The sequence below is a fragment of the Stegostoma tigrinum genome, chromosome 4 (genome assembly GCF_030684315.1).
Source record: "Stegostoma tigrinum isolate sSteTig4 chromosome 4, sSteTig4.hap1, whole genome shotgun sequence".
NCBI classification, from domain to species: Eukaryota; Metazoa; Chordata; class Chondrichthyes; order Orectolobiformes; family Stegostomatidae; genus Stegostoma; species Stegostoma tigrinum.
Window position 1 is genome coordinate 117,275,050 of NC_081357.1, and position 24,727 is coordinate 117,299,776.

General features: G+C 41.6%; 1 protein-coding gene across 1 annotated transcript in view; it reads left to right on the plus strand.

The window, feature by feature from the left end:
• Window positions 1-24,727, plus strand: part of greb1 (growth regulating estrogen receptor binding 1) — a 285,761-nt gene that overhangs the window by 206,024 nt on the left and 55,010 nt on the right. Inside the window, exons 19-24 of the mRNA XM_048531862.2 lie at window positions 641-777; window positions 3,281-3,620; window positions 8,274-8,389; window positions 17,403-17,599; window positions 19,396-19,491; window positions 20,426-21,012. Of these exons, the coding sequence (XP_048387819.1) occupies window positions 641-777; window positions 3,281-3,620; window positions 8,274-8,389; window positions 17,403-17,599; window positions 19,396-19,491; window positions 20,426-21,012 (1,473 nt within the window). The remainder of the gene's footprint in view (window positions 1-640; window positions 778-3,280; window positions 3,621-8,273; window positions 8,390-17,402; window positions 17,600-19,395; window positions 19,492-20,425; window positions 21,013-24,727) is intronic.

Genomic DNA, 24,727 nt, shown 5'->3' on the forward strand with positions numbered 1-24,727 from the left:
GAAGGAACACTGCATCCCTGCCCTAACTGCACGCTTACCCCATCCTCCCTGTCTCCAGTCAGAAGCTGAGCTCAGAATTGGTTTAACAAGGTGTAGAGCTGGATGAACCTAGCAGGCCAAACAGCATCAGAGGATCAGGAAAGCTGACGTTTCTGGCCTTGACCCTTCTTCAGAATTGTTTTGTAGGCTTTCTGCCAGGCAACTTCTCTGCCCACTGCTGGTTGATTACCAGATTTAGTAGGGCCACATCACTTAAAGGGCATCAACTGCTTACTTAAGAGACTCAATTAAGTTCTGGCAAAGAGACCATCCATAAGTGTTCCTGCTCTCCATTTAGTTGGGAAGCAGGATAGAGGTTCCCCATTTCTGAAGAATGGTCCCGACCCAAAACGTCAAGCTTTCCCGCTCCTCTGATGCTGCTTGGCCTGGTGTGTTCATCCAGCTTCACACCGTGTTATCTCCAGAGGTTCCCCACTCTACTTCCTTCCCCTTACACTCAAAGTCATGACCAGGATGGTGGGGATTACAATTCCAAAGGTTAATTTTTACATATAAGTGTTGAGTGCTGTGTCTAATCCTTTGGGGAATACATATTTGATTGACATTTCACTCCTTTATCCTGTTCTTTACATCTCATTAGGGAGTGAACTTGTACCATGAAAACAATAAGTACTTTGGACTCTCAGACTTCATTGATTCTACCCACTCTGGGCACAAACTTCCATTGTTGAGATATGACAGTTCTTTTGAAGCAATGGTTACTGCAGTGGAGGAAAGGTAGGTGACTGGTATAGAAGATAACATAACAAGCTATAATGCTAGAAGTGAGATCAGTCGAATGGAGCTATTTTGATAGAGAAAAGCTAGCACTGAGAGAACTGCAGGTCTGTGATACCTTCAATGCAAGGCTGATATTTTAGATAAGTGAAGCAACGCTAAAACAACCTAATTCTGCTTCCATTCATTGTGTTGTACACTTTCTGGATTACTGTCACCCGATCTTTATTCCAAACTTTTGACTGCCCGTCCCTAAATCTCTTTAGTTGCAATAGAATACGCAACTGCCGAGCCAACATTTGTGGAAAAAACAAGTTTGTGTTTTGGGTCAATTGTATTTCATTGGAGTTTTCAATATGGGCTATGATGAGGTGGTAGACAGAGCACAGTCACATTGGAGTGTTCCGTATATGCTGTCCCACTGGCAGAAATCTCGCAGGACATGTTGTTTCCATTTGTATTTTTCGAAAATGAGACACTTCAAAAACAGTATTGAAAAAAAGTTGTGGCTTTTAATTATTCATTGGAAGTGTGGTGCCAATTATTGGCAAAATTAAGGGAGGGGAATTAAAAGTGTTGATTTTGTTTAGAAATCAGAACAATAATATGCAAATGGATTCTAGTAAAATATCTTCAAATGACATGATAATTTTAAGCCCGCCCTTAAACTTCTTTTCACTCAATGATTAAAATAACCAAGAGTGTATTAATCCACATGAACTAACTATTTAAAAATGCCCTCCACACTGCTCTTACTCTGTTTAGCTCAAAGCTAAAATATTTGAGTCACCACCAGCTCCCTTGAACTGAATGAAATCATTGCAAGGAATTATAATTCCAACGTTATCACACACTTCCTACAGTGTGGGAACAGACCCTTTGGCCCAACAAGTCCACACCAACCCTCAGAGCACCCCACCCAGGCCCATCTCCTTGTAACCCTCCTCATCTACACCTCCCTGAACACTATGGGTAATTTAGCACAGCCAATCCACATAACCTGCACATCTTTGGACTGTGGGAGGAAACTGGAGCACCCATAGGAAATCCACACAGACACAGGGAGAATGTGCAAACACCACACAGACAGTCACCCAAGGGTGGAATTGAACCTGGGACCCTGGCACTGTGAGGTAGCAGTGTTAACCACTGAGTCACCAGGCTGCCCTCAACATTCAGTACCTTTTTCTCTGATCCACTTCTGCCACCTTTTTAATTGGCTATTTATTCAATTATTATTCAAGCTTCAAGCATAACTGACAAAAAAAGTTGTATTCCTATCTGGCCAACTAGAATTAACATGCAAATTGCCTTTTACTGTGAATCACATCGAGTTCTTTTTTAATAAAAACAGAAGTTGCTGGAAAAGCTCAGCAGTTCTGGCAGCATCTGTAAAGTGTAAAACAGAGTTAACGTTTTGGGTCCGGTGACCCTTTCTCAGAACTGATCACATTACAGTACAATTTAATGGTCATACTTAAGCAAAACAGTAAAGAGACAACATCTGAATGATTTAGTTATTATGGAAAGATAATATGCATCCACATTGGCTGTTGTTTTCTCTCCTTCCTTTTTAATTTCTCTTTCCTCTCTTATGTTCTCTGACTTTGGTTTTCTCTCATCATCAATCCCAGTATTCATAATATTTTGTGAGCATGATGGATTTGTACTATTGTACACATCAGAATAGAGAGGGCGAGACTGTGATGCTTTTGTTCCAGATGATTCAGAAATTCTTTAACCAGTTCAAAAATTTATTCCCAACAATCCAATCTGATTTCATCCAGTTCCAAAACCAGTGAAGCAGGAAATTGTTCAGGAGGTAGTACTAAATTGAAGAAGTTGGGATTGTCATCTCTTGAGAGAAGTGGCTGAGAGGAGACTTGATACAGGCTTTTAGAACCATGAGGGGGCTGGATTGATCAGAAAAGGAGAATCTGTTTCCCCTTATAAACGAACAAGACCAAGAGAGTGTGAATTCAAATTGATGTATAAACAGACCAAAGTTGATGTGAGAAAAACCTCTTTCAAATAGCAGATCATTCGGGTATAGGCTGCACTGCCTGGAAATGTGGTGGTTGCAGATTCAATTGAAGCATTCAAGAGGGAGTTGGAATTTTTTTTTGGATATTAATGGTGAGCCTGGATATGGGAAAAGGCTGGAGATCGATAGTGGCTAATAAAACCGGCGTAGGCATGATGAGCCAAGTATAATGTAACAACTGTGATACTGTGAAAATAACCTTTCTTGATCTTGTAACAAGCAACATAAAAGTTACGTCGCTATGACAGAAATGAAATCTAACACTGTTTAAAAGCTCTGTGCGAATTATTAATCAAATGCCTTGAAATTCTGCATGAACCCAAACATTAAACGTAACTTGAGTATGAGTTAAATCCAATAATTTATGGATGAATGTAGCTTTAACTTTAACTGCTTATCCCTTTGAGAGGTTTTTGTTTTGAAGTTCTTTTCTTCATTCGTTCTTATTTCTGGCTTAAGGTTTCCCAAGATGCATAGTGCTGTGATCTGGACATACATTTTAATTCAGCATTACTCGGCAGCCATGATGGTAACTGCAGGGCACTCACAGATGAAGAACTACTCTTCTGTGGAAACTCTGGAAATAATTCAGAGTCTTATAAATTCTGCAAGAAACTGTCCAAACAACCATGGCTACATGGTTTTGCTCAGGATTCCCTCCATTTCACTTGCAGCACTGGCATATGAGAGATTGTGTCAGATCAGACACCGCCTGGGCCTGCAGTACAGATTTGAAATCATCCTTGGGACTCCAAGCACGAAAATCAATATTAGCCAGCACTTTCTGACACAACTGAAGGTAACTACTGGTTTATACTTGCTATTATTCCAGCTTAAACAGGAGCTGGATTCTTGAGGAATATCCTGTCGTTTTCTTGCCTAATGTAATGCATGGTGTGCTAAATCATGTGTCAAACTGTGAATGAGAGCAGTTTTACTTGACATGACTCTCAACCAAGTGGCGTAACAGTAATTTGAGAGGGGAAGGATTTAAGAAGGGGCTGAGGGGTAACATTTTTGCGCAGAGGGTGGTGCGTGTATGGAATGAGCTGCCAGAGGAAGTGTTGGAGGCTGGTACAATTACAACATTTAAAAGCCATCAGGATGGATACATGATAGGAAGAGTTTAGAAGGATATGGGCCAAATGTTGGCAAATGGGTCTAGGTCAGATTGGGATGTGTGTTTGATGCAGAAGTGTTGGACCAAAGGGTCTGTTCCCATTCTGCATGACTCAATGACTCTATTTTCATTTACACTTGAACTGTTCTGCTGGTGTCAATGATTTGATTTGATTTGATTTATTGTTGTCACATACCATAGTGCAGTGAAAAGTTTTGTTTCGGGTGCAGTACAGGCAGATCGTAGCAAACAAAGATACACAGATCATGGGGTGTTTAGATAGACTGAGGCATACACGGTTACAGCTACACAGGAGATGCACAAAAGCAAGATCAGCATCAGATTTGAAATTAGAGAGGTCTGTTCAGCAGTCAAATAACAGCAGGGAAGAAGCTGTTCTTGAATCTGTTAGTGTGTGTGTTTAAGCTTCTGTATCTTCTGCCTGATGGAAGAGATTGTAAGAGAAGATAAGTAGAGTGGGAGGGGGGTTTGATGATATTGGCTGCTTTTCCACAGCAACACAAAGTGTAGATAGTGCCCATGGATGGGAGCTTTGCTTGAGTGATGATCTGCGCAGTATTCACAATTTTCTGTAGTTGCTTACAGTCCTGGGCACAGCATTTGCCATACCAAGGCATGATGCCCCCAGATAAAATGCTTTTTATGGTGCATCTGTAACAGTTGATGCAGATCCTTATGAACATGCTGAATTTCCTTAGCCTCGTGAGAAGAAGAGGCATTGTTGTGCCTTCTTGACCATCGCATCCATGTGGGAGGACCAGGCCAGATTATTGGTTATCATCACTCCAAGGAACTTGACACTCTCGAACCTCTCCACCTCAGTTCCATTGATGTGGATAGGGCTGTGTCCTCCTCTTACTGTGAGCTAATATCAATCCAGTTGCTGTGGGTCTTCCTAATCTTCTTCAATTGCCAGATATGTTTCTGTCCTTGTACGGACATTCCTACTAATCAATCTAGAGTATCACAAATGAAGATTATCTCTTGCTTGTTACTACTGCGAAATGATAACTACAGTTGTTAATGTAACGACTGAAAAGCAGAATCATCTGACATCTTCTGTCTCCATGGAAACCTTCTGATCTTTTGTCAAAATATGAATTCAGCTTGACTACACTTAGCTTCTATTTGCTTTCTAAAGTAATTTGGTTGACTAATTTTTACAATGTTGACTTTCACTAACCAATATCTTCCAGTATGAGGTTGTGTGCAGGGTACAAAAAAGATCCTTTTGTTTCAGAGTGAATCTCTACCTGATAATGTGTAGTCTTTAACTGCTCTGAAGGTAGACTAGGTTAACACCACATTTGTTCTGCTTTGTACGGGGCATTGTTTCATCGTAAGTTGACTGTACAAAACACAGATTATGGTAAAAGGTATTTGCTGTAACTACAGCACAACCTGTGTTTGCATATAATCACAATAAATACAGAGCATGTAGATATTGTGTCCAGATGGGTTGTTCCTTCCAATACTGCCAAAAGTGCAATCTCTGTAACCTGTCCTGCCATCTCAGACAGCAATTTCTTTCTTTTGCAGATTTCTTCTGCTTAATTGCTCCTGAAAGATCACGTAAGGTTTTCCGAACTGTTAAGTGTCTCTTGAGGATTCTGTGCATCCTAACATTGTTGGCTTGGGAGAGAATCCCTTGTCGCAGTTTTTATTGTCACCCAGTTCAACTTGGATTCAGTTTTACGTATTCTACCCAAGTGTTAGAAGAATATGTCTGTTGCCGAGTCCCAGTTTAGTGCAAATGATATGAGGGGGAGAGAAAAGATGAAATGATAGAGCTACAGCACTATTGCTACAATGAAAACAACCAGGATTTATACTAACAAGGCAATCTTTCACCATTTTGATTATTGCAGACTCCAAATGTTACCTGTGTTCCAATTGTAGCTTCCAGCCAATGGGTTAAACATTATCATCTTTACACCTAACATATAAATGATTAGCGCTGACATAAGAAAAAAACATTCAATCCATCACTATAAGAAAAAATTCATTTCTGTTACCACCGGCACAATGTGGCCGCAATGTGTCATGTGTGTAAGGTGCGCTTCAGCAACATTTCAAGACTCCTTCTCAAACATTCAGTCTGTATCACTTTGAAGGGCAAGGACAGCACATGCAGACAGACAGCAGCATGTGCAAGTTCCCCTCCAGTTCATACACCACCGTTCTCTGAAAAATATCAACACTTGTTCACTATCGTTGGGTCAAAATCCCGAAATTTCCTACTTGACAGCATGGTGCAAATATACACATACACTACATACGCGAGGAGCATTTTAAAAGATAGCTCATCACTATTTTGAATGCAAGTAGAGATGGAAAACACATGCTATACTTGCCAAAGATGCCAATATTCCATTAATTATATTTTTTATAAGTTCTGCTTTATCGCATCTCATAGCATTTGTAATCATTGCATTTATAAGCTTTACTCAGACTCAGAATTTCAAAATTAAACAATTCAGGCTGCAATTACTACAGAATGACTTCTTTTCATGCTACATTCACTACATACCACTTGTGGAAAACGTTCATATATTACCTGGTTCACTTCACTCACTTAACACTAACTAATATTGTTCATTCCTTTCAGAAAGCAGGTAGAAGGTTCATATAAAATGTCTGATAGTTTGTCCTATCTGAAGTTTAAAATAAAACATATATAATAGTTTTTGAGGCTTGATTGAAACCACACAACCTCCCTGGGCGGAATATTAAAGATACATGAATGATATGGGCCATGGTGAGGTAGAAGGCCAATTTGGCTGGGAAATCTGGAAAGGCAGACCTCGACACTGGAAGCAACAGGCTGCATCTTTTATTCACCCGCAACGTGACAGAGTGAATTTTTCTCCAAGCAGCAGCAAGGTGCCAATTAAGGGGGATTTTGCTTGTTAAATGCCTGATTGATGCTGCAACTCGCCTCATTAATGTTTAACTTCCCATCTTAACAAACACACCAAGCAAAGTAGGTGTCAAGAATTCTCAAAATGAAAATTTGAGGGTGTACTTGGCACCTTCAGCTTACTGCTTCCTCCGAAGCACCTCCATGTCAGATACTGCGTGTGAGCATCTCAGGGTATGCTGTATGGGAGTGCCACCATCGCCCCCACCAACACATTTACTGGCATTGATATTTGACATGTGCCAGCTTCAAAGAACCCTCCTGACACATCTGTGATCCACTTACAGTCCATTTCTGTGCTTCAGCTTGGACTACTTACAATTGACGCTGTGATATTACAGCAAAGATTTAGGGACCTGTACCCAGCTCATGAACTGGACCAAGCTGCATCTCCAGGCTGTGCTCACTTGCTCTGGTAGCACACAGCAGGAGGTGATGGCCTTGTGGTATTATTGCTGGACTGTTAATCCAGAAACCCAGAAAAAGTTCTGGGGACCTGGGTTCAAATCCTGCTACATCAGATGGTGGAACTTGAATTCAATAAATATCTGGAATTAGTAATTTAATGATGATTGTAAATTGATTGTTGGGGGGTAAACCCATCTGGGTTCACTAATGTCCTTTAGGGAAGGAAACTGCCATCCTTACCTGGTCTGGCCTACATGTGACTCCAGACTCACAGCAATGTGGTTGACTTTTAACTGCCCTCTGGGCAATTAGGAATGGGCAGTAAATGCTGCCTGGTCAGTGATGCCCTCATCCCATGAATGAATGAAGAAAAAGGCACTGTACATTAAATCGTAATTGCAACTTCATCCTTTAGAACAGCAACTTCGTAATCATGTCATATGCTGAAAAACACTTCTGAGCTGTGAAAAATGGCCTCTCCTTAATGCTTTCTTCATTTGTTCTCTCTTGATCCCTCAAATTAAATCTATGATTGTTCTACACACTTTCTTTCTTCATATTATTTTTATTTGTTTCTGTTGAAGCTTAAAGCTGTTCTTACCCACTGATGTTATTCTGATTTCTGATATGTTAGTGCATGTAACATATACCACATGAAGTCAGATATCCGGAAGTTCATTAGCCAATGGTAATGTACACTAATGTAGTATTTCAGACTTGCACATACAATTTGGTAATACGCTGATGTATTACTGTTATGATATAGAACAACATCGCCCAGAACAAACAGGCTATTAAAAAGTGGTCGCTGACCACAAATGCCTATCTAACAGAATCACAGACATTGTTCATTGTGAAAGCCTATGGTGTTTTTGACATGGTTGATGCATTTTAAAAGTGTTTTTTCTTTTGTAGAAATCTTTACTAGTGCCGTTCATAATAGCCAACAAGAGTTGATTGATGTACATATCTTGTTTTGAAAGGTTTGGCAAAAGATAGAGGATCCTGATTGGGCACCTGAAACCTACTTGGACCTGGAAGACCTACCATGTATTCTTATCTTATCTGGTGCTGATCCTTATGGAGAATCCTTTCCGCGGTAAACACTGCCTCTTTTTGTAAAGAATATTTGATAATTATTACTGGCTAAAACTTCTCTCTCAAGTGGTCAAGGTATATCCAAACATTGGAAGTTATTTTAAATCACCACAATTGTAATATTTTGTTGTCTGCTTATTATTTGGAGAAAAGGTAGCTCTCCGTAGTGGTGGAAACTGAGGGACATGTAAGTGTGTGGGAGGGAGGTGTTCAACTTTTTCCCAAAGTTGATCTATTGTCTGGCTCGTTGGGTTCCTGAGTCACTGTGTCTGAGTTCACTAGACAGTTGGGTGACCTGTGAGCACCCAGTTTATACATTGTGTTGAATTCAAAGGAAAGGGATACTTTTGTGCTTATGTTTAAACCTGAAAGTAGCCACGAACCATCTACCGCCAACTGTGGGATCAATCGTGAGGAATGAACTTAGTAAGTAGTTGTAATGTAAGGCACAAGCTCTCTTTTGGGTTTGTTGGTTATAATTTGCTATTAGGAAAAAGTTTGGGAAACGACTATTAACAATGTACTGTGCGAGACAACAAATCTTGTTTGCACAGGAAAAGAAAGTTCAGAGAATGTTGGCTAGACTAACATCTGGAATGGAAGATGAATCTGGAATGGTCTCATGAGGAAAGATTGAACAGGCTAGCCTTGTATCCCCTGGTGTTTTTGAAGGCTAAGAGGTGACTCAATTGACGCAGAAGAACCTCAATGGCCTAGACAAAGTAGATGTGGAGGGAAAATTATTAATAAATGGTCACATACACTAATATAAACATGTCAGACTTACATGGACAGTCTGGGTTATGTGCTGACTTATATTGCTGACATAATATGGAATGACATTGGTCAGAACAAACATGCTGTTAAATACATCCCATATGCTTCTTCTTGTGGGAAAATCTGCAAATGGGTGAGTTGGGGGGAAGGAGATGATGTTTCAAATGAGGGGGTCACCAAGTTAAAACGGGGATAACTAGCAAGCTTTCTTAAGAGGCTGATGATTCTTTGGAGCCCTCTTCCTCAAAGGGCAGTGAAAGCAATGTCTTTGAATATTTTTGAGGCAAAGGCCAAGAGTTTCTGTATAAGCAATTGGTGAGCAAGAGTCTATTGAAGGTAGATATGAATAAGGAATTAAGCTTGTAATCAGATCAGCCATGATTTTATAGAATGATGGAGTACATTTGAGGGGCTGAGTGGCCTAGTCCTGCTCCCAATTTGCCTGAGTGTATATATTCCTATTCAATTTTAACATTATAAATGTGGCCCAGTGGTTAGCACAGTTGCCTAACACTGCCAGGGAACTGCTTTTGATTCCAGCCTCAGGTGACTGTATGGAGCTTGCATGGATCTGCATGGATTTCCTTTGGGTGCTCCAGTTTCCTCCCACAGTCTAAAGATGTGTGAAGGTTAGGCGGATTGACCATGATCAAGTCCTCCACAGTGTACAGGCTAGGTGGGTTAACTATGGTAAATGTCAGGTAAGGGGGATAGGGTGAGATGTCTTTGGAGGGTCGGGGCAGACTTGATGGAATGAGTGGTCTCAATCTGCACTGTAGGGATTCTGATTCTATGATAGAGTTCGGTTGTAGTTGAGATGGCCTAGTGGTATTATTGCTGGTCTGCTAATCCAGATAATGTTCTGGGGACCTGGGCTTGAATCTCACCATGGCAGATGGTGGAATTTGAATTCAATTTAAAAGAAAGTCTGAAATTTAGAGTCTGATGATGACCGTGAATCTATTGACAAACCCATCTGGTTCAGAAATGTCCTTCAGGGAAGGTAATCTGACATCCTTACCCGGTCTAGCCTACATGTGACTCCAGAACCACAGCAATGCGGTTGACTCTTAGCTGCCTCTGGGCAATTAGGGATGGACAATAAATGCTGCCTGGCCAGTGATGCCCACATCCCGTGAATGAATAAAAAACTTAACAATTTAAAGAAACACGAAATAAAAACCGAAAGAATTGCGGATGCTGTAAATCTGGAACAAAAACAGAAGTTGCTAGAAAAGTTCAGCAGGTCTGGCAACAACTGTGAAGGAAAAATCAGAGTTAACATTTCCAGTCTAGTTTTGGATCATCAGATGCAATTTCTACAGCGTCCAGCAAGATGATACCACCAGACACATATTTCCCTCCCCTCCCTTGTCAGCCTTCCGCAGGGACTGTTCCTTCTGGGACACCCTGGACCACACTTCCTTCACCCCCAACAACTCCCTACAGCCCTATAGCACCTTCCCCTGTAACTGGTGAAGGCGCAAGACCTGCCCATTTATCTCCTCCCTCCCCAGTATCCAAGGGCCCAAACATACCGTCCAGGTGAAGCAACACTTCATCTGCACTTCCCAGAATCTAGTCTACTGCATTCGCTGCTCGCAATGTGGTCCCCTCTACACTGGGGAAACAAAGCACAGACTGGGTGACCTCTTTGCAGAGCAACTACATTCTGCCTGCCAAAAAGACTCTGAGCTTCTAGTTGCCTGCCATTTTAACACATCATTCTGTTCCCTGGCCGACATCTCTCTCTCTGGCTTGCTGCAGTGCTCCAGCGAAGCTCAACGCAAGCTGGAAGAACATCAGAGATGATGGGAACTGCAGATGCTGGAGAATCCAAGATAACAAAGTGTGGAGCTGGATGAACACAGCAGGCCAAGCAGCATCTCAGGAGCACAAAAGCTGATGTTTCAGGCCTAGACCCTTATCAGAGACAGTGATGGGGAGAGGGTTCTGAAATAAATGGGGAGAGAGGGGGAGGCGGACCGAAGATGGATAGAGGAGAGGATAGGTAGAGAGGAGACTGTAGGTGGGCAGGTAGAGAGGGGATAGGTCAGTCCAGGGAGGACGGACAGGCCAAGGGGTCGGCATGAGGTTTGTAGGTAGGAAATGGAGGTGCGCTTGAGTTGGGAGGAGGGGATAGGTGAGAGGAAGAACAGGTTAGGGAGGCGGGGACGAGCTGGGCTGGTTTTGGGATGCAGTGGGGGGAGGGGACGAGCTGGGCTGATTTTGGGATGCAGAGGGGGAAGGGGAGATTTTGAAGCTTGTGAAGTCCACAGTGATATCATTGGGCTGCAGGGTTCCCAAGCAGCATATGAATTGCTGTTCCTGCAACCTTCGGGTGGCATCATTGTGGCACTGTAGGAGGCTCAAGATGGACATGTCATCTAAGGAATGGGAGGGGGAGTTAAAATGGTTTACGACTGGGACGCAGAACACCTCCGCCTGGAAGAACATCACCTCATTTTCTGCTTAGGGACCCTGCAGCTCTCTGGACTCAATATCGCATTCTATAATTTTACGGCCTGAACTTTCCCATGTACCAGCCCCCAACCCCACCCACCAGGCCGTGTTACCACATAGCCTGCCAATACACACTCCCTGTTGTTAGTCACCAACAGTCCCCATTAATAACTGTTCACCCTCCCAGCCTGATCGTTAGCAACTCCTTTGTCTGTCCAACTGTCTTCCTCTCCAACTCTATCCTATCGTTTACTCCCTACCCTCCTCTGTATTTTATGCGTATAACCTGATGTTTTCCCAGCAACTTCTTTTCTTGTAAAGAAATACAAACCTATTCAAGTAAATTATATTTGAACTGTTGGAATGCACACCGTGAAGATAAAAGCATTGGGAATTATAACAAGTTCAACAGGAATTTCTTGCAAAAATTCTCAGAATTCCTTTATGGCCTACTTTATCTTTTAAAATCCAAAATGCAGCTGCTAAAACTGTAATTTTTCACCCCCGCCCCCGGGCTGATGACAGCAGAGATGTGGACTTTTCTGGAGCAGTTTGATAAAATTGCTTGCCCCAGACACTTAACAGAGCAGTCAGTCACATTAGTGCAGCGATTTTCCTTCATGAAAAGACATTGAGATTTTATGAATGTCTCAAACTCAATAATTCCAGCTGATCTAGAAAAATATGTATCATTTTTGAAATCTCAATATTAAGAAGATTTTTAAGATTCCATGATCTCCAGCTGACTATTGTCATGAGCATTCCCTTCTTGCTAAGAAATTGTGAGGATTTAATCTGGCTATAAGAGAGAGGTAACATTCCCACTCATTGCTGTGCAAATTGCTGTGAAGATTATTGTTAAAATTTTCAATGACTTCATTATTAGCAAAGCACATACAGAACCACTTACATTCACTCTGTCCCTTTCACCACTTTTAGACTTGAGATGATTTTAACCCAATCTCGTCACAATTTTGCTCTTACCTTTGTTAAATTGATCACTTTAAATTGTTTCATCATTCTGAGCCAAAGAAAGTCTGGCTAACATACATAAGTGATGAGAAACATGGCAGAATAGTCACAGTCAGAAATGTGGCACATTGTGTCTGCAACTCCGCTATCCCTGCTTCCTGACCCTTTCTTTGTAACCCTGCAAAATGTTTCCCTTTGGGACTGTAAAGATTCACCATAACTTCCTTGCTTTTATACTCTGTGTCTTTTATGTATAATTGAAATTGTGCCTGCACATGTTACAGGTTTGCTGGTGGGGGCATTTAATTGGGTAGGAGGGTTGGGTAAGAGTTTGGATGGCACTGCCACCTTTCAGCATCAACCCCAATTAAGTCCAGGGCAATTAACAGCCGGATCTCACAGTCACGTATTAATCCTTTTGGCCATTGTTGGAGCCACGTACTTATAAAAAGTAACAATTTATTTATTTAATCCTAGCAGTGAACAAATTAACAGAGCTACTAACAAAGCAAACAATTCCCCCTTAACTACTAACTATCCCCTAACTGAACTAAACTCTACTAGAATGTTGTTCTAATAAACACAAGTTCCACTTATATAAACCTAAGTTAGAAGAAAATAAATTAAAATTTAGTGTCTCAAAGTCTACATGCCTTTCTTCTGCTGTTCTCAAGTCATAAATGCCTTTCTTCCACTGATCCAGCTGTCAGGGATTTTTTTCTCTGTGAAGTCTTCTATGAGGACTCTTAGCTAGAAGTGCTGTGGCACCTTATATAGAAAAATGGTGCTTTCTTAGAGACCTTAATAATTTCTTGTGAGAGCTAGATGCTTATTTCTCAGATGCCAGTTCACCCTCACTCTGATTTTGAAAAACCCTCTCCTTTTATACCTTGGATGACATATCCATTTTCTTACAGTAACGTTGGTCCAAGGTTGTCAAAACCGTCAGATTTAAATTCAAGAGATAAAACGGTGTGAAGCTGGATGAACACAGCGGGCCAAGCAGCATTAGAGGAGCAGGAAAGCTTGACGTTTCGGGTTGGGACCCTTCTTCAGAAGATTTAAATTCAATTGGCTTTCAATCTCTAAGTGTTTGGATTGAATTAATTGGCTGATTCCAGCTCGTTGCCAAAGCATCAAAACAAACCCAAGGTTTCCAATCACACGGCCAATTGATAAAAGTTTCAATTTCAGAACTGGCTGTACCTCTTCAGCTACATATAGACATTTTTTTCTCTGTATACATCTCTAAGCTTAGAAAAGCAATTTACCTCTTAAATGAACTACACACTCTTTTACCTTATCATATTTTTACAAACAGATTCTAGTTTCCTGCCTTCCAATTCACAGTTACACTACACAACTTCGTAACAGACCAGCCAGTGTTGTAAACCCCGTCCCCCCATAATCTTGTTCCTATACTGACCTCAATCCCACCTCAGAGAGCTCAGGCGTGTGTCATAACCTGCAGCAGCCACTGCCTTCCAAATGGCGCTGCTGCGTACAGGAAAGCTGGTGGTATCTGATGAAGCCTGATGGCATCTGACCACTGACTCTGGGGTTCTTGATTCTAGGAAAGACCCACTGCTGACATGTTAAGTGCCTGAACATCACAACGTGTGGTGGCCTGCCTATTCACCCAGTCTGTCTACATTTTTTTTAGATTGGATTCCCTACAGTGTGGAAACAGGCCCTTCGTCCCAACAAGCCTACACCGCCCTTTGGAGGCCAGACCCATCGCCCTATAACCCTCACACCCCTGAACACTACAGGCAATTTTAGCATAGCCAATCCATTTGCCTGCACATCTTTGGACTGTGGGAGGAAACCGGAGCACACCCACACAGACACGGGGAGAATGTGCAAACTCCGCACAGACAGTTACCCGAGGCAGGAATTGAACCCGGGCCCCTGGCGCTGTGAGGCTGCAGTGCTGACCACTGAGCCACTGTGGTGCCCAAATTTCTTGAAGTTTACCACTGTTGTCCTGTAGTTCACAATATATTTTCAGAAATCTGCAACTTTTGGAATTGTATGCTGTACGTCTAGCCCATTAACACATAGCAAAGGCTCAGAAGGAACCTCACAGTGTACATTTGCACCATCTGACAGACAACTGTTCAATATACTTTATTTCCTGTCATTCAGGCAATTTTGTATCCATGTTGTCACTGTCCTTGTATTCATTGGGCCTCAATTTTCCTGGTGAACCAGTTATGCATCACTTCATCAAACACCTTTTGTAAATATAGGCTCCTTAGACAGCATCTTGTGGTGGCATCTTTCAACTCCACGACCATTACCATCCTGAAAGACAAGGAGATATACAGGAACATCACCGCTATGTTCCCTCCAAACGACTCACTGGCCTGACTTGCTTTGCCATTCCTTCACTGCTGCTGGGTCAAAATCCTGGAATTCCCTCCCTACGGGCATTGTGGGTGCACCTATAAAACATGCACTGCAATGGTTCACAAGGCAGCTCACCACCACTTTCTCAAGGGCAACTAAATGCTGACCCAGCCAGAAATGCCCATGTCCCATGAATGAATAAAAAATATTTGCATATAGCTGAATATAAAATCACCTGGTCACCAGAGCTATCAAGGAGCGGTTTAAATGTAGCTCTTTTAAAATTTAAAAAGAAACCCTTCTTTCTTGAAATGTGTAATATATTATAAATTGCATGTTGATTAATCCGGTTGAAGATGGATTTGTTCAGAAGAATGGCATTTTTGAAACAGGGTCTTTCCTCAAGCATTATGGTAAATTGTTTCTTTTCAGTCAACTGGGTCTTTGTAAATTAAAATTAAAACATGCCTTGGTGTTCAGGAGATAGCAGGAGCTGTAGATGCTGGAGTCAGAGTCTTGAAGTTCATATGCCCCAAAAATATAGGTTATTTTTTAAAGTATCCTTTTAGGTCTAAAATAGGTGCAGTGAGCAGTACCTCCCAAAGGCAATTCCTTTAAGCTGGGAATACAACTAGATTTTGAGTGATGCCAGTTCTCAGTGTGATGGCTTTTAAAATGGAAATGAAAGATTGTGGTCGCTCAATTTGTGCGAAATCGAGTTTGCATTTGAATGAAAGAATTGAACCCCAGCTGCTGTTTTATATATAATAGCTCTATCAAGAATACAAAGACTAATTTCACTTTTCATGGGGATTTAACTTGTGGCACATAGGCCTTCTCTAAGCATACATGGCAACCCTCAGACCTCACATTCAAGCAGAATAATGTGGCTGAGTTGCTGTTTTCCAAAACAAATAATGCAAGAAATTGTTGTTTCAATCTTTGCTATTTTACTCATATGAAAGTGTGTACTTGGAGCATAAGGTCTATAATCTGCACCAGAGGTGATCCCACCTGCACTTCTGTGCCCTCTTTTACAAGCTGTAATGATGTTTCCCTGTATGGTTGGAGCATTTGTCTAGTCAGATTGTTCGAGAGGGTGCCCCAGCAACTGAAATGGCCATTTCGCCCTTCTTCAGGGCCAGAGTCAACGCTGCAATACTGTGACAGGTTACATTTGCTGCAAATGTGCAACAACAAGCTCAGTTATCAGGGCATGGGCATCAGCTATATCACAGTCAGGGAGGTGGAGAGGTCAGCTTTCCAAGTTGGGGGTTCCTTCAGTAGTGGCACTAATCATTCAGCAATGTCATCTGTGTCTTATGATTTTCCATGAGGTCGGTCCATCTTCCTATAGTGGGACTCATGTGCTGACATGAACAGAGACTTTGCAGAGCCCATGTAATGAATGGACTCACCCACTTTCAGCTTAGGAAACAGCTCTACCTCAGGAAACTCTGACAGATGCTAAAACAGCTCCCATTGCGTCCCCATAACCAACCATATTGTATATTGTCCCAAAGGCTCAATGTCTCGAGTTGGATAAGCGTGACTGGACCTACTGTCTCCAATAGGGACTAGCCACAGCTGCTTTTCTCTATCATTTGCTGCTGTCCTCATGACCCTTTCATTATAAGACCATGGTAGGTCCATGGTCTGCATTGGTTGAGGATGTTCCTCACTTCTGTGACAGTAATCCCTCCAATTACTTCATTGGAGATAACCTTGATCTTTCAGTACCAGTCCTGTGTGGTAGCTGCCCACAACACTTTATCCCAAGGATCCCTCAAGGTTCTTCTGAAGCCATCTACTGGAAATACCCTCCTACAGTTGGAAGTTGCTGCAAAGTGCATGAATAAGTCATTCAAGGAACTTTCACCCTTTCTCTGCCACATTTCAGTCTCACCATCTCCAACTGATTGCACCGCTGCTACCATTACATGGTCAGGATTCAACTCCACCATCAGCATCAAAATTATCAGGTCAATCTCACCACTCCTGAAGGGCTCCCCCAGTGAGTGCTGTGTGATCTTTTCTCCTGTATACATCCTGTTCTGAGATCTTCCTGCTTTGTCATGTGCTGTCCCTTCCATATACTTGTGGCCGATAGCTTGGCTTAAATACAAGTAGGTACCCTCTAAATGCAGCTTACTGCTTCTATATCCCGCTAAACATCCATATTTAAATGGATATCTCGGAGACAGCTCACTCATGTGGCTTCCCACAGAATGCTAATGTTGCACTCCTACCTTCATTGAGGCAGTAGCCCGATGCAGTTGCAAAATCAGATGCCATCATGTTAGGAAAATCTAGTTCAGTGTTTCAGGTTACTGATCTACCAGAGTTCTTGTTCTGATCTGTAGGCACCGTTTGTTGTTGAAGTAGATTAGATAAACAGAAAGTTTACTTGACATTACAGTAAATAGTTCTCTGCTTTCGTCCATGCACAGGTCTGCAAAGTACTATGATTTACGTTTAATAAACTCAACTTGTCTTTTGCGAACCGCTTTGGAACAAGAACTGGGGCTAGCAGCTTGCTATGTGGTTCCTGAAACCCCTGGGCAGACAACAGCAAGCGATCACTCTGAGAGTGACTTGGATAAACCAGGCAGCACTGACGATGATGAGGATAGTGTTGCAGTTGAAGGTACATTGTTTTGAATCAAACAAGCTGACACAATAACTAAATAGTATGTGGTTTTTGAGATCAGTCGATGAAGTCTGATTAGAGTATGATGATTTGATGGTTGAATGATCTACATACCATAGAACTGAGTCAATCCCAGCTTTGACCCTTGTTCAGTGTTGTTGTAAACTCGAGTCGGCAGGTTAGTGTTGGGGATGTCATAAGTAACCATCCTGTCTCCATATTGGAAAATATTTTTTTAAAAGACCAGGTTTTCAGTTCCTGAAGACTATTCCTCCCTACAGCAACATTCATAGTTCTTGATATTTGATAGTCAGAAGTCACATGACACCAGGTGAAGCCCTGATGAAAGGGCTATGCTGCAAAAGCTTGTGATTTCAAATGAACCTGTTTGACTGTAAACTGGTGTCATGTGACTTCAGACTTTGTCCATCTCAGTCCAGCACCAGCACCTCCTCATGCTGGGTATTCAATGTGTAGGCTTGGCTTTGATGCACTGTCATTTAAAAGCCTAACTCCACTTACTATGCTCACCCAAAATGAGGACTCTGAGTGAGCAAAGTAGCTGGGAACCCCAGTAGCAATGTATTGTTGGATGTGCTGCTGCTTTTGAGAAGTGTGAGGAGAGAAGTAGAGGTGGGACTTTACCTGCCTTTTGTGTTCTGAATCAAAATCAGCAAATTCAATTTTATGAAATTTCTACTCCCTGTTATGTGTGGAAATTGATCATGCTCCCATCTACTTTCTGAAGGTATGAATCACAGGGTATAGAAATACTATGGTCTGCATGGCTCAGTATGCATGGAGTACAATTTGAAGCCTGAACGCAAGGGACGAGCCATGGAATATTGATACTACATGAATATTGGTACTGCATAACATTACAGAGGGAGACCATTCAGCTGGTTGTATTTCTGCTAGCTCTTTGAAAGAACCAAAACAGAAATTGCTGGAAAAGCTCAGCACGTCTAGCAACATCTGTGGAGACAAATTGGAGTTAATGTTTCAGGTTGAGTGACCCTTCCTCAGAGCATGAAAGAACATGTTCTTGAAAAAACACACAACAGGGTCCACCTGTCCTTTCCGCATATTTTTTCTCCCCAGATATTTATCCACATGATTTTTCAAAATCATTATGGATTAGGTTTCCATTTATGTTTCTGAAGGTGCATTCCATGTCCTAGCTGCTATCTAATAGCGTTTTTTTAAATGAAAAACTATCTTCCCTTGTTCTTTTGATTGACAATTTATATCTACCAGGCAATCAATGGAAGTAATTGTTTCCTTAGTTATCCCTCTTAATTCTGCTTATTCCTTTTAGAATTATTAAATTTTCTCCACTCCAATTAAAAGGCTTTGTTTTCTTTAATATTTTCTTCTAACTAATTGTTTTCATCCCTGACATTAATCATAGTGATTTTTTTCTGCATCCTGTTCTTGGGCCTGAAATGCTTCCTAAAATAAGGTGCCCTGAACTGGATATAATCCAGCCATTGTAGCCTAGCCACTTATCTCCACATATAAAATTAGTTCAGTGGAATATTAGCTGCTTCACCATATGATGGCACAGGGACAAGAGAGGATTTTTTCACATCTCTAAAGTTTGCAAAGCTTTGGAACCCACTAGCTCATCTTCTTCGCCAGACATTGCTGTAAGGATCAGAGGTAGGGAATCAAAAACATTGCTTTTAGTTGCAGGTGAAGCTAATGGTCACTACTCTGTGTGAAATACACTAGAAATGTGCTCCAATGACTTGTGACTTGCTGTGACATCCTATTTGTTGCCCTTGTTTTAGTGACAACAGTTGCAGACTCAGGAAAGAACAGTAATAATAAGAGACAACGTTCCTATTCTAATCAGTCAGCTTCGTCTAGGTCATCAAAAACATCAAGTAAGTAAAATGCTTTTGAGGGTCAAAGACCCAGAATATCAAATCCAGAAAAGCACAATTCTGCAGATTTGGAAATCTGTATTAAAAACAGATCATACTGGAAATATGGTCTGGCAGCATCTATGGAGAGAGAAAAAAACCAAAGGCAACTTTTCAAATCCATGACCTTTAATCAGAATTAAAGATAAGGTAACACTGTGACAGGTTTTAAACAAGTTTAGGTTCAGCAACGGGTGGTGGTACAAAGAACAATAGAGAATACAAAATATTTCCAGACCTTGCTGTCTATGTTTCAGATTTCCAGCATTTGCAGTATTTTATGTTTGTATTTGTCTTTAATACACTGCTACTTACCTTCCAGGAAGACTCACCCTGAAGTTTTGTCCATTTCACTGATTGAATTTCTACCTGGCGTGTTTACCTTGTTTACTCTCATTGCAAATGTCAGCTCACCTTCTTATGTTTGGTGAGCTATCTTGTAAAGCATATTTTCCCAGCCACTGCACTTTCCTTAGCTGCTGTCTCTCACTCCGACTTATTCCAAGTGAACATCAAACCAAATTCCATCTGTTTCAGATCCATCTATGATTATGGACACCACCAAAATATTTGGCATTCTCTGATCCACTCCTCTTGTTGCACCCTAAGATCTATGGGCACAAAGCAATGTATACCATATGCTTCTTTCTGCCTTTTCCAAGACTGTCTCTCTCTCGAAGCTGCCTTGGTCTGCAGTTCTATTTCATCCTTTGCTTCATCTGACTCTTAAACAAGTAAAGTACTAATTTTGTTTCTCTCTCCACTGATTTTGCCTGACTCGTGAATATTTCCAGCATTTTCAGCTTTTCATTTACTATTTCTTAAATTACTGAAATTTGTAGTGATTTTTCATTTGCCTCAAATTAATATCTTTATTTTTTCCGTGCAAAATTAGGCTTACTTTGCGATGGTGATCCTTCTGGAGCAGAGGATACTGCAAGACATCCACTGCAAGTTGAACCTGCTAATATTGAGGACAGCAGTGTGACCAGAGAGAAATCCAAGCTGAGAGCAGACAGCACGCAACAAAAGCCTCACCATGAGACTCAGTATTCAGAAAAGCATAGAATAAACTTAGATCAAATCGACAACTACAAAACCTCACAAAGAAGCTCAAAAACCTTTTCTTCAGGCTCTTCGTCCACTCAGACTCCAATTCTGGGACAAATGTCATCCCAGTGCCCAAGGACGAAGGCAGCAAGTCAACCACCAACTGTGTTCCTACCAAAACTGATCTATGAGATTGTTACTAAAGTGGACAGTTCTGGAGTGGCTAAACTATCATCCTTTCTTCCACACCATTCAGTTCAATGGATTACCTCCTTTCATCCTTCATTGGCCAAAATGATGACTTCCACAGAGCAATCCCTATACTATCGCCAGTGGACAGTCGCTAAACAAAACCATATGGATTTCAACAAAGCGCAGAATAGAACTGAGATATTTCATCCGCGCAGGCTTCTGCTGAATGGTCCACCACAGGTAAGGGGGAGAAATGGATAACAATAGATCATAATGTTATTTTTGCTGAAGTTTTCAAATGCTGGCAAATGAAATTTAAACAAAATACACACTCATCATATACCTGATTTCAGATAATTGCTCATGTACCTTCTCGGTGTTGATTACAAACATCTATGGGCCAATTTATGTTGTTGATATGCCACAGGGACAATGAGCACACTGTAAGTAATGAGGGCAACACATTTTGTCCCTCCTTTGGCATTGATTGAGTTTGAGAGTATAGCGTTGTGTGCAATGTAAATTGTTGGTGCATGTCCTTAAACAACCAATAAAGCTGAGGATGCAGTAAGTGAGCAGTAAATACTTTACTACTTCTACTTTTGTTAGAGATGCAATTTAAATGCAAGTTTTTATTGTTGCCAAACTGAACTGCTTGTCAAATGGTAGATGATCTATAAGAATTTGTAGAAGTTTGAAATGGATGACCTGAGAGGGGCACCCGATAAATGGAGAAAGGTATTGGACAAAAACACAGTTTAAGTGAGGCTGATCTATAAATGCTTATGAATGAGGAGCAATAATGTAGAGAGAATGAGGGACTGACTGTTGTGTATCAGTGAGAGGACGCTGTCTTGTGTGCCACATGGAAGGAACTTACAGCTGGGTGACTAGCCATCCTGGATTTTCCTGTAATCTGCCCGGTAGCCCTGTATCCTGTGCATAAGCTTCCAAAGATGTGTTATATCCAGTGTTCCTCAGGGGAGACTCTCCAGAGTCACTTCCGGCTGTGTGAGTATCATCAGTGTCTGCATGTGTTCAGTGTGCGGTGCTACAGTGAACATGCTCCTTCTGCTTTGTTTCGGAAAGTTTTTTTCGTCCAATTCTAATGTGGAATGGCACTCTCTTTGGTTGTAATCTAGGTTGTAAATTGTTAGAACGGCTAACAATTTGTTGCTCTGAAAATTCAACTGAAGTTACTTTATCTTTGTGAACAGCTGAACTCAGTCCCAGCTGAGAAGTTTGTTTAAAGTGACGTTAAAGAGATTGTGCCAGCAGGAACTAATTTTCAATAGATATCTGAATTTGAAATGTCCAAGGAAGGAAGATAAGTTCAGTTGTTGCATCTAGAGCAATGAAAACAGCTGTGGGTCGCCTGCTGGACATTGCGCATTCTTGTCATTTTCACAATGAGTAGCTGTACCTACAGTACACGGACTGCAGCAGTTCAAGAAAGCAGCTGAGCACCACTTCCTCAAAGAATAGGTAATAAATGCTGTCCAATCCAGTGATGTCCATATTCCCACCAGCAAATAAAAAGAAAAGATTCTTCATCTAACTCATTGAGATAGCGGTCTGAAATCTGGACATTTTAAACAATGGCATAACAAAGAAACAAAGAAACCTACAGCACAGGAACAGGCCCTTCGGTCCTCCAAGCCTGCGCCGATCAAGGTCCTCTGTCTAAGCTGTCATCTATTTTCTAACGGTCTGTGTCCATTTGTTCCCTGCCCATCCATGTACCTGTCCAAATATCTTAAAAGTCGCTAATGTGTCTGCGTCTACCACCTCCGCTGGCAACGCGTTCCAGGCACCCACCACCCTCTCTGTAAAGAACTTTCTATGCATATCTCCCTTAAACTCTCCTCCTCTCACTTTGAACTCATGACCCCTAGTAATTGAGTCCCCCACTCTGGAAGGGGGAGAAAAGCTTTTTGCTATCCACCCTGTCTATACCCCTCATGATTTTGTAGACCTCAATCAGGTCCCCCCTCAATCTCCGTCTTTCCAATGTAAATAATCCTAATCTATTCAACCTCTCTTCATAGCTAGCACCCTCCATAGCAGGCAACATCCTGGTGAACCTCCTCTGCACCCTCTCCAAAGCGTCCACATCCTTTTGGTAATGTGGCGACCAGAACTGTGACGAAACCTAGTTATCCCCAAACAGTTGAATAAAAATATGAATGACTTTGTTTGGTGCAGATATGTGTTGTACATATTTATCAACGAGCTGCAAGACTTAAAAGAGTTTGTTGCTAGCTCTTTTTCTTCGATTACAGAAACCGTGTTGATATTTTGTGAACAAGCAGAACCAGTAGAAATCTGACATTACTGCATTTTGATCAGTTACAAGTGGCAGTCTGGTTTGAATAAACTCGTCTGTCAAGATGCGCTGCTATGTTGCGGCAGTGCGAATGAATGCACACTAATTGCACTGCACCTGTCTTACTTCTGATGTTTATATTGTTAGCTGAAAGAGACATGACTCAGCTTATTAGAGTTGGTTAGCTCAGTTGCTGGACGGCTGGTTTGTGGGATACACAGTGACGCCCCCAGATTGGGTTCAGTTCCCATACCAGCAGGAGTCACCATGGAACCTTTACCTTCTCAACCTTGCCACACCTGAGGAGTTTAACTCACCATCACTCGTCTCTCTCAACTTAAAGTGTAACCGATGGTCCTCTGGGACTGTTCATTTCAGTTCATTAGATATACAGTTGTATACAAAATGTTCAGTGTTGTCTTTATTCATTCATGGGATGTGGGTGTCGCTGGCTGGACCAGCATTTATTGTCCATCCCTAATTGCCCATAGGGCAGTTTGGAGTCAACCACATTGTTGTGGGTCTGGAGTCACATGTAAGCCAGAGAGACGGAAGATTTCCTTATCTGATGGGCATTAGTGAACTATATGGGCTTTTCCTAACAATTGGTAATTGTTTCATGGTCATCATTAAACTATTAATTCCATATTTTCATTGTAATTCAAATTTCCCACCATCTGCTGTGGTGGTATTTGAACTGAGGACCCCAGAACATTACCTGCATCTGTATTTTAATAGGCTAGCCTCGATAATATCTCTAGCTCATCGCGTCCCCTTGTTTTGAAGAATACAACACAGCATTTTGTAGGAATAGGCAAGAAATTACAAGGGCATAACTCAGGAGACGTTGACCTGAGACAAAAGAAAATGTTTTTGTAATTACTAAGTCCAGAGTAGACTGAAAAAGCAGCAGCATGCTGACTCCCATTGTCTCTTGAAAAATGATGGTGAAGTATGAGATTGAAGGTGCTGACAACAGGCAAGGGATTGGAGGGCTGCAATAAATAGATTGTGGTAATGGGACTGCAAACCTTCAGGAGGCCTGAATAATAATAGCAGGATTTTGAAAACCTGATTGTCATTAAATAATTTTAATTCCAAGACCAGGCAGGAATAAAGGAACATGATATGATTGTATCACAATGTTGAAATTGGGCAGTTTAAACATAGATCATAGAACATTACAGCGCAGTACAGGCCCTTCGGCCCTCGATGTTGCACCAACTTGTGAAACCAATCTGAAGCCCATCTAACCTACACTATTCCATTGTCATCCAGATGCTAATCCGATGACCATTTAAATGCCCTTAAAGTTGGCGAGTCTACCACTGTTGCAGGCAGGGCATTCTATGCCCTTACTACTCTCTGAGTAAATAATCTACCTCTGACATCTGTCCTATATCTATCACCCCTCAATTTAAACCTATGTCCCCTCATGCAAGCCATTACCATCTAGGAAAAAGGCTGTCACTGTTCACCCTATCTAATCCTCTGATCATCTTGTATGCCTCTAGTAAGCCACCTCTTAACCTTCTTCTCTCTAACGAAAACAGCCTCAAGTCCCTCAGCCTTTCCTCATAAAACCTTCCCTCCATACCAGGCAACATCCTAGTAAATCTCCTCTGCACC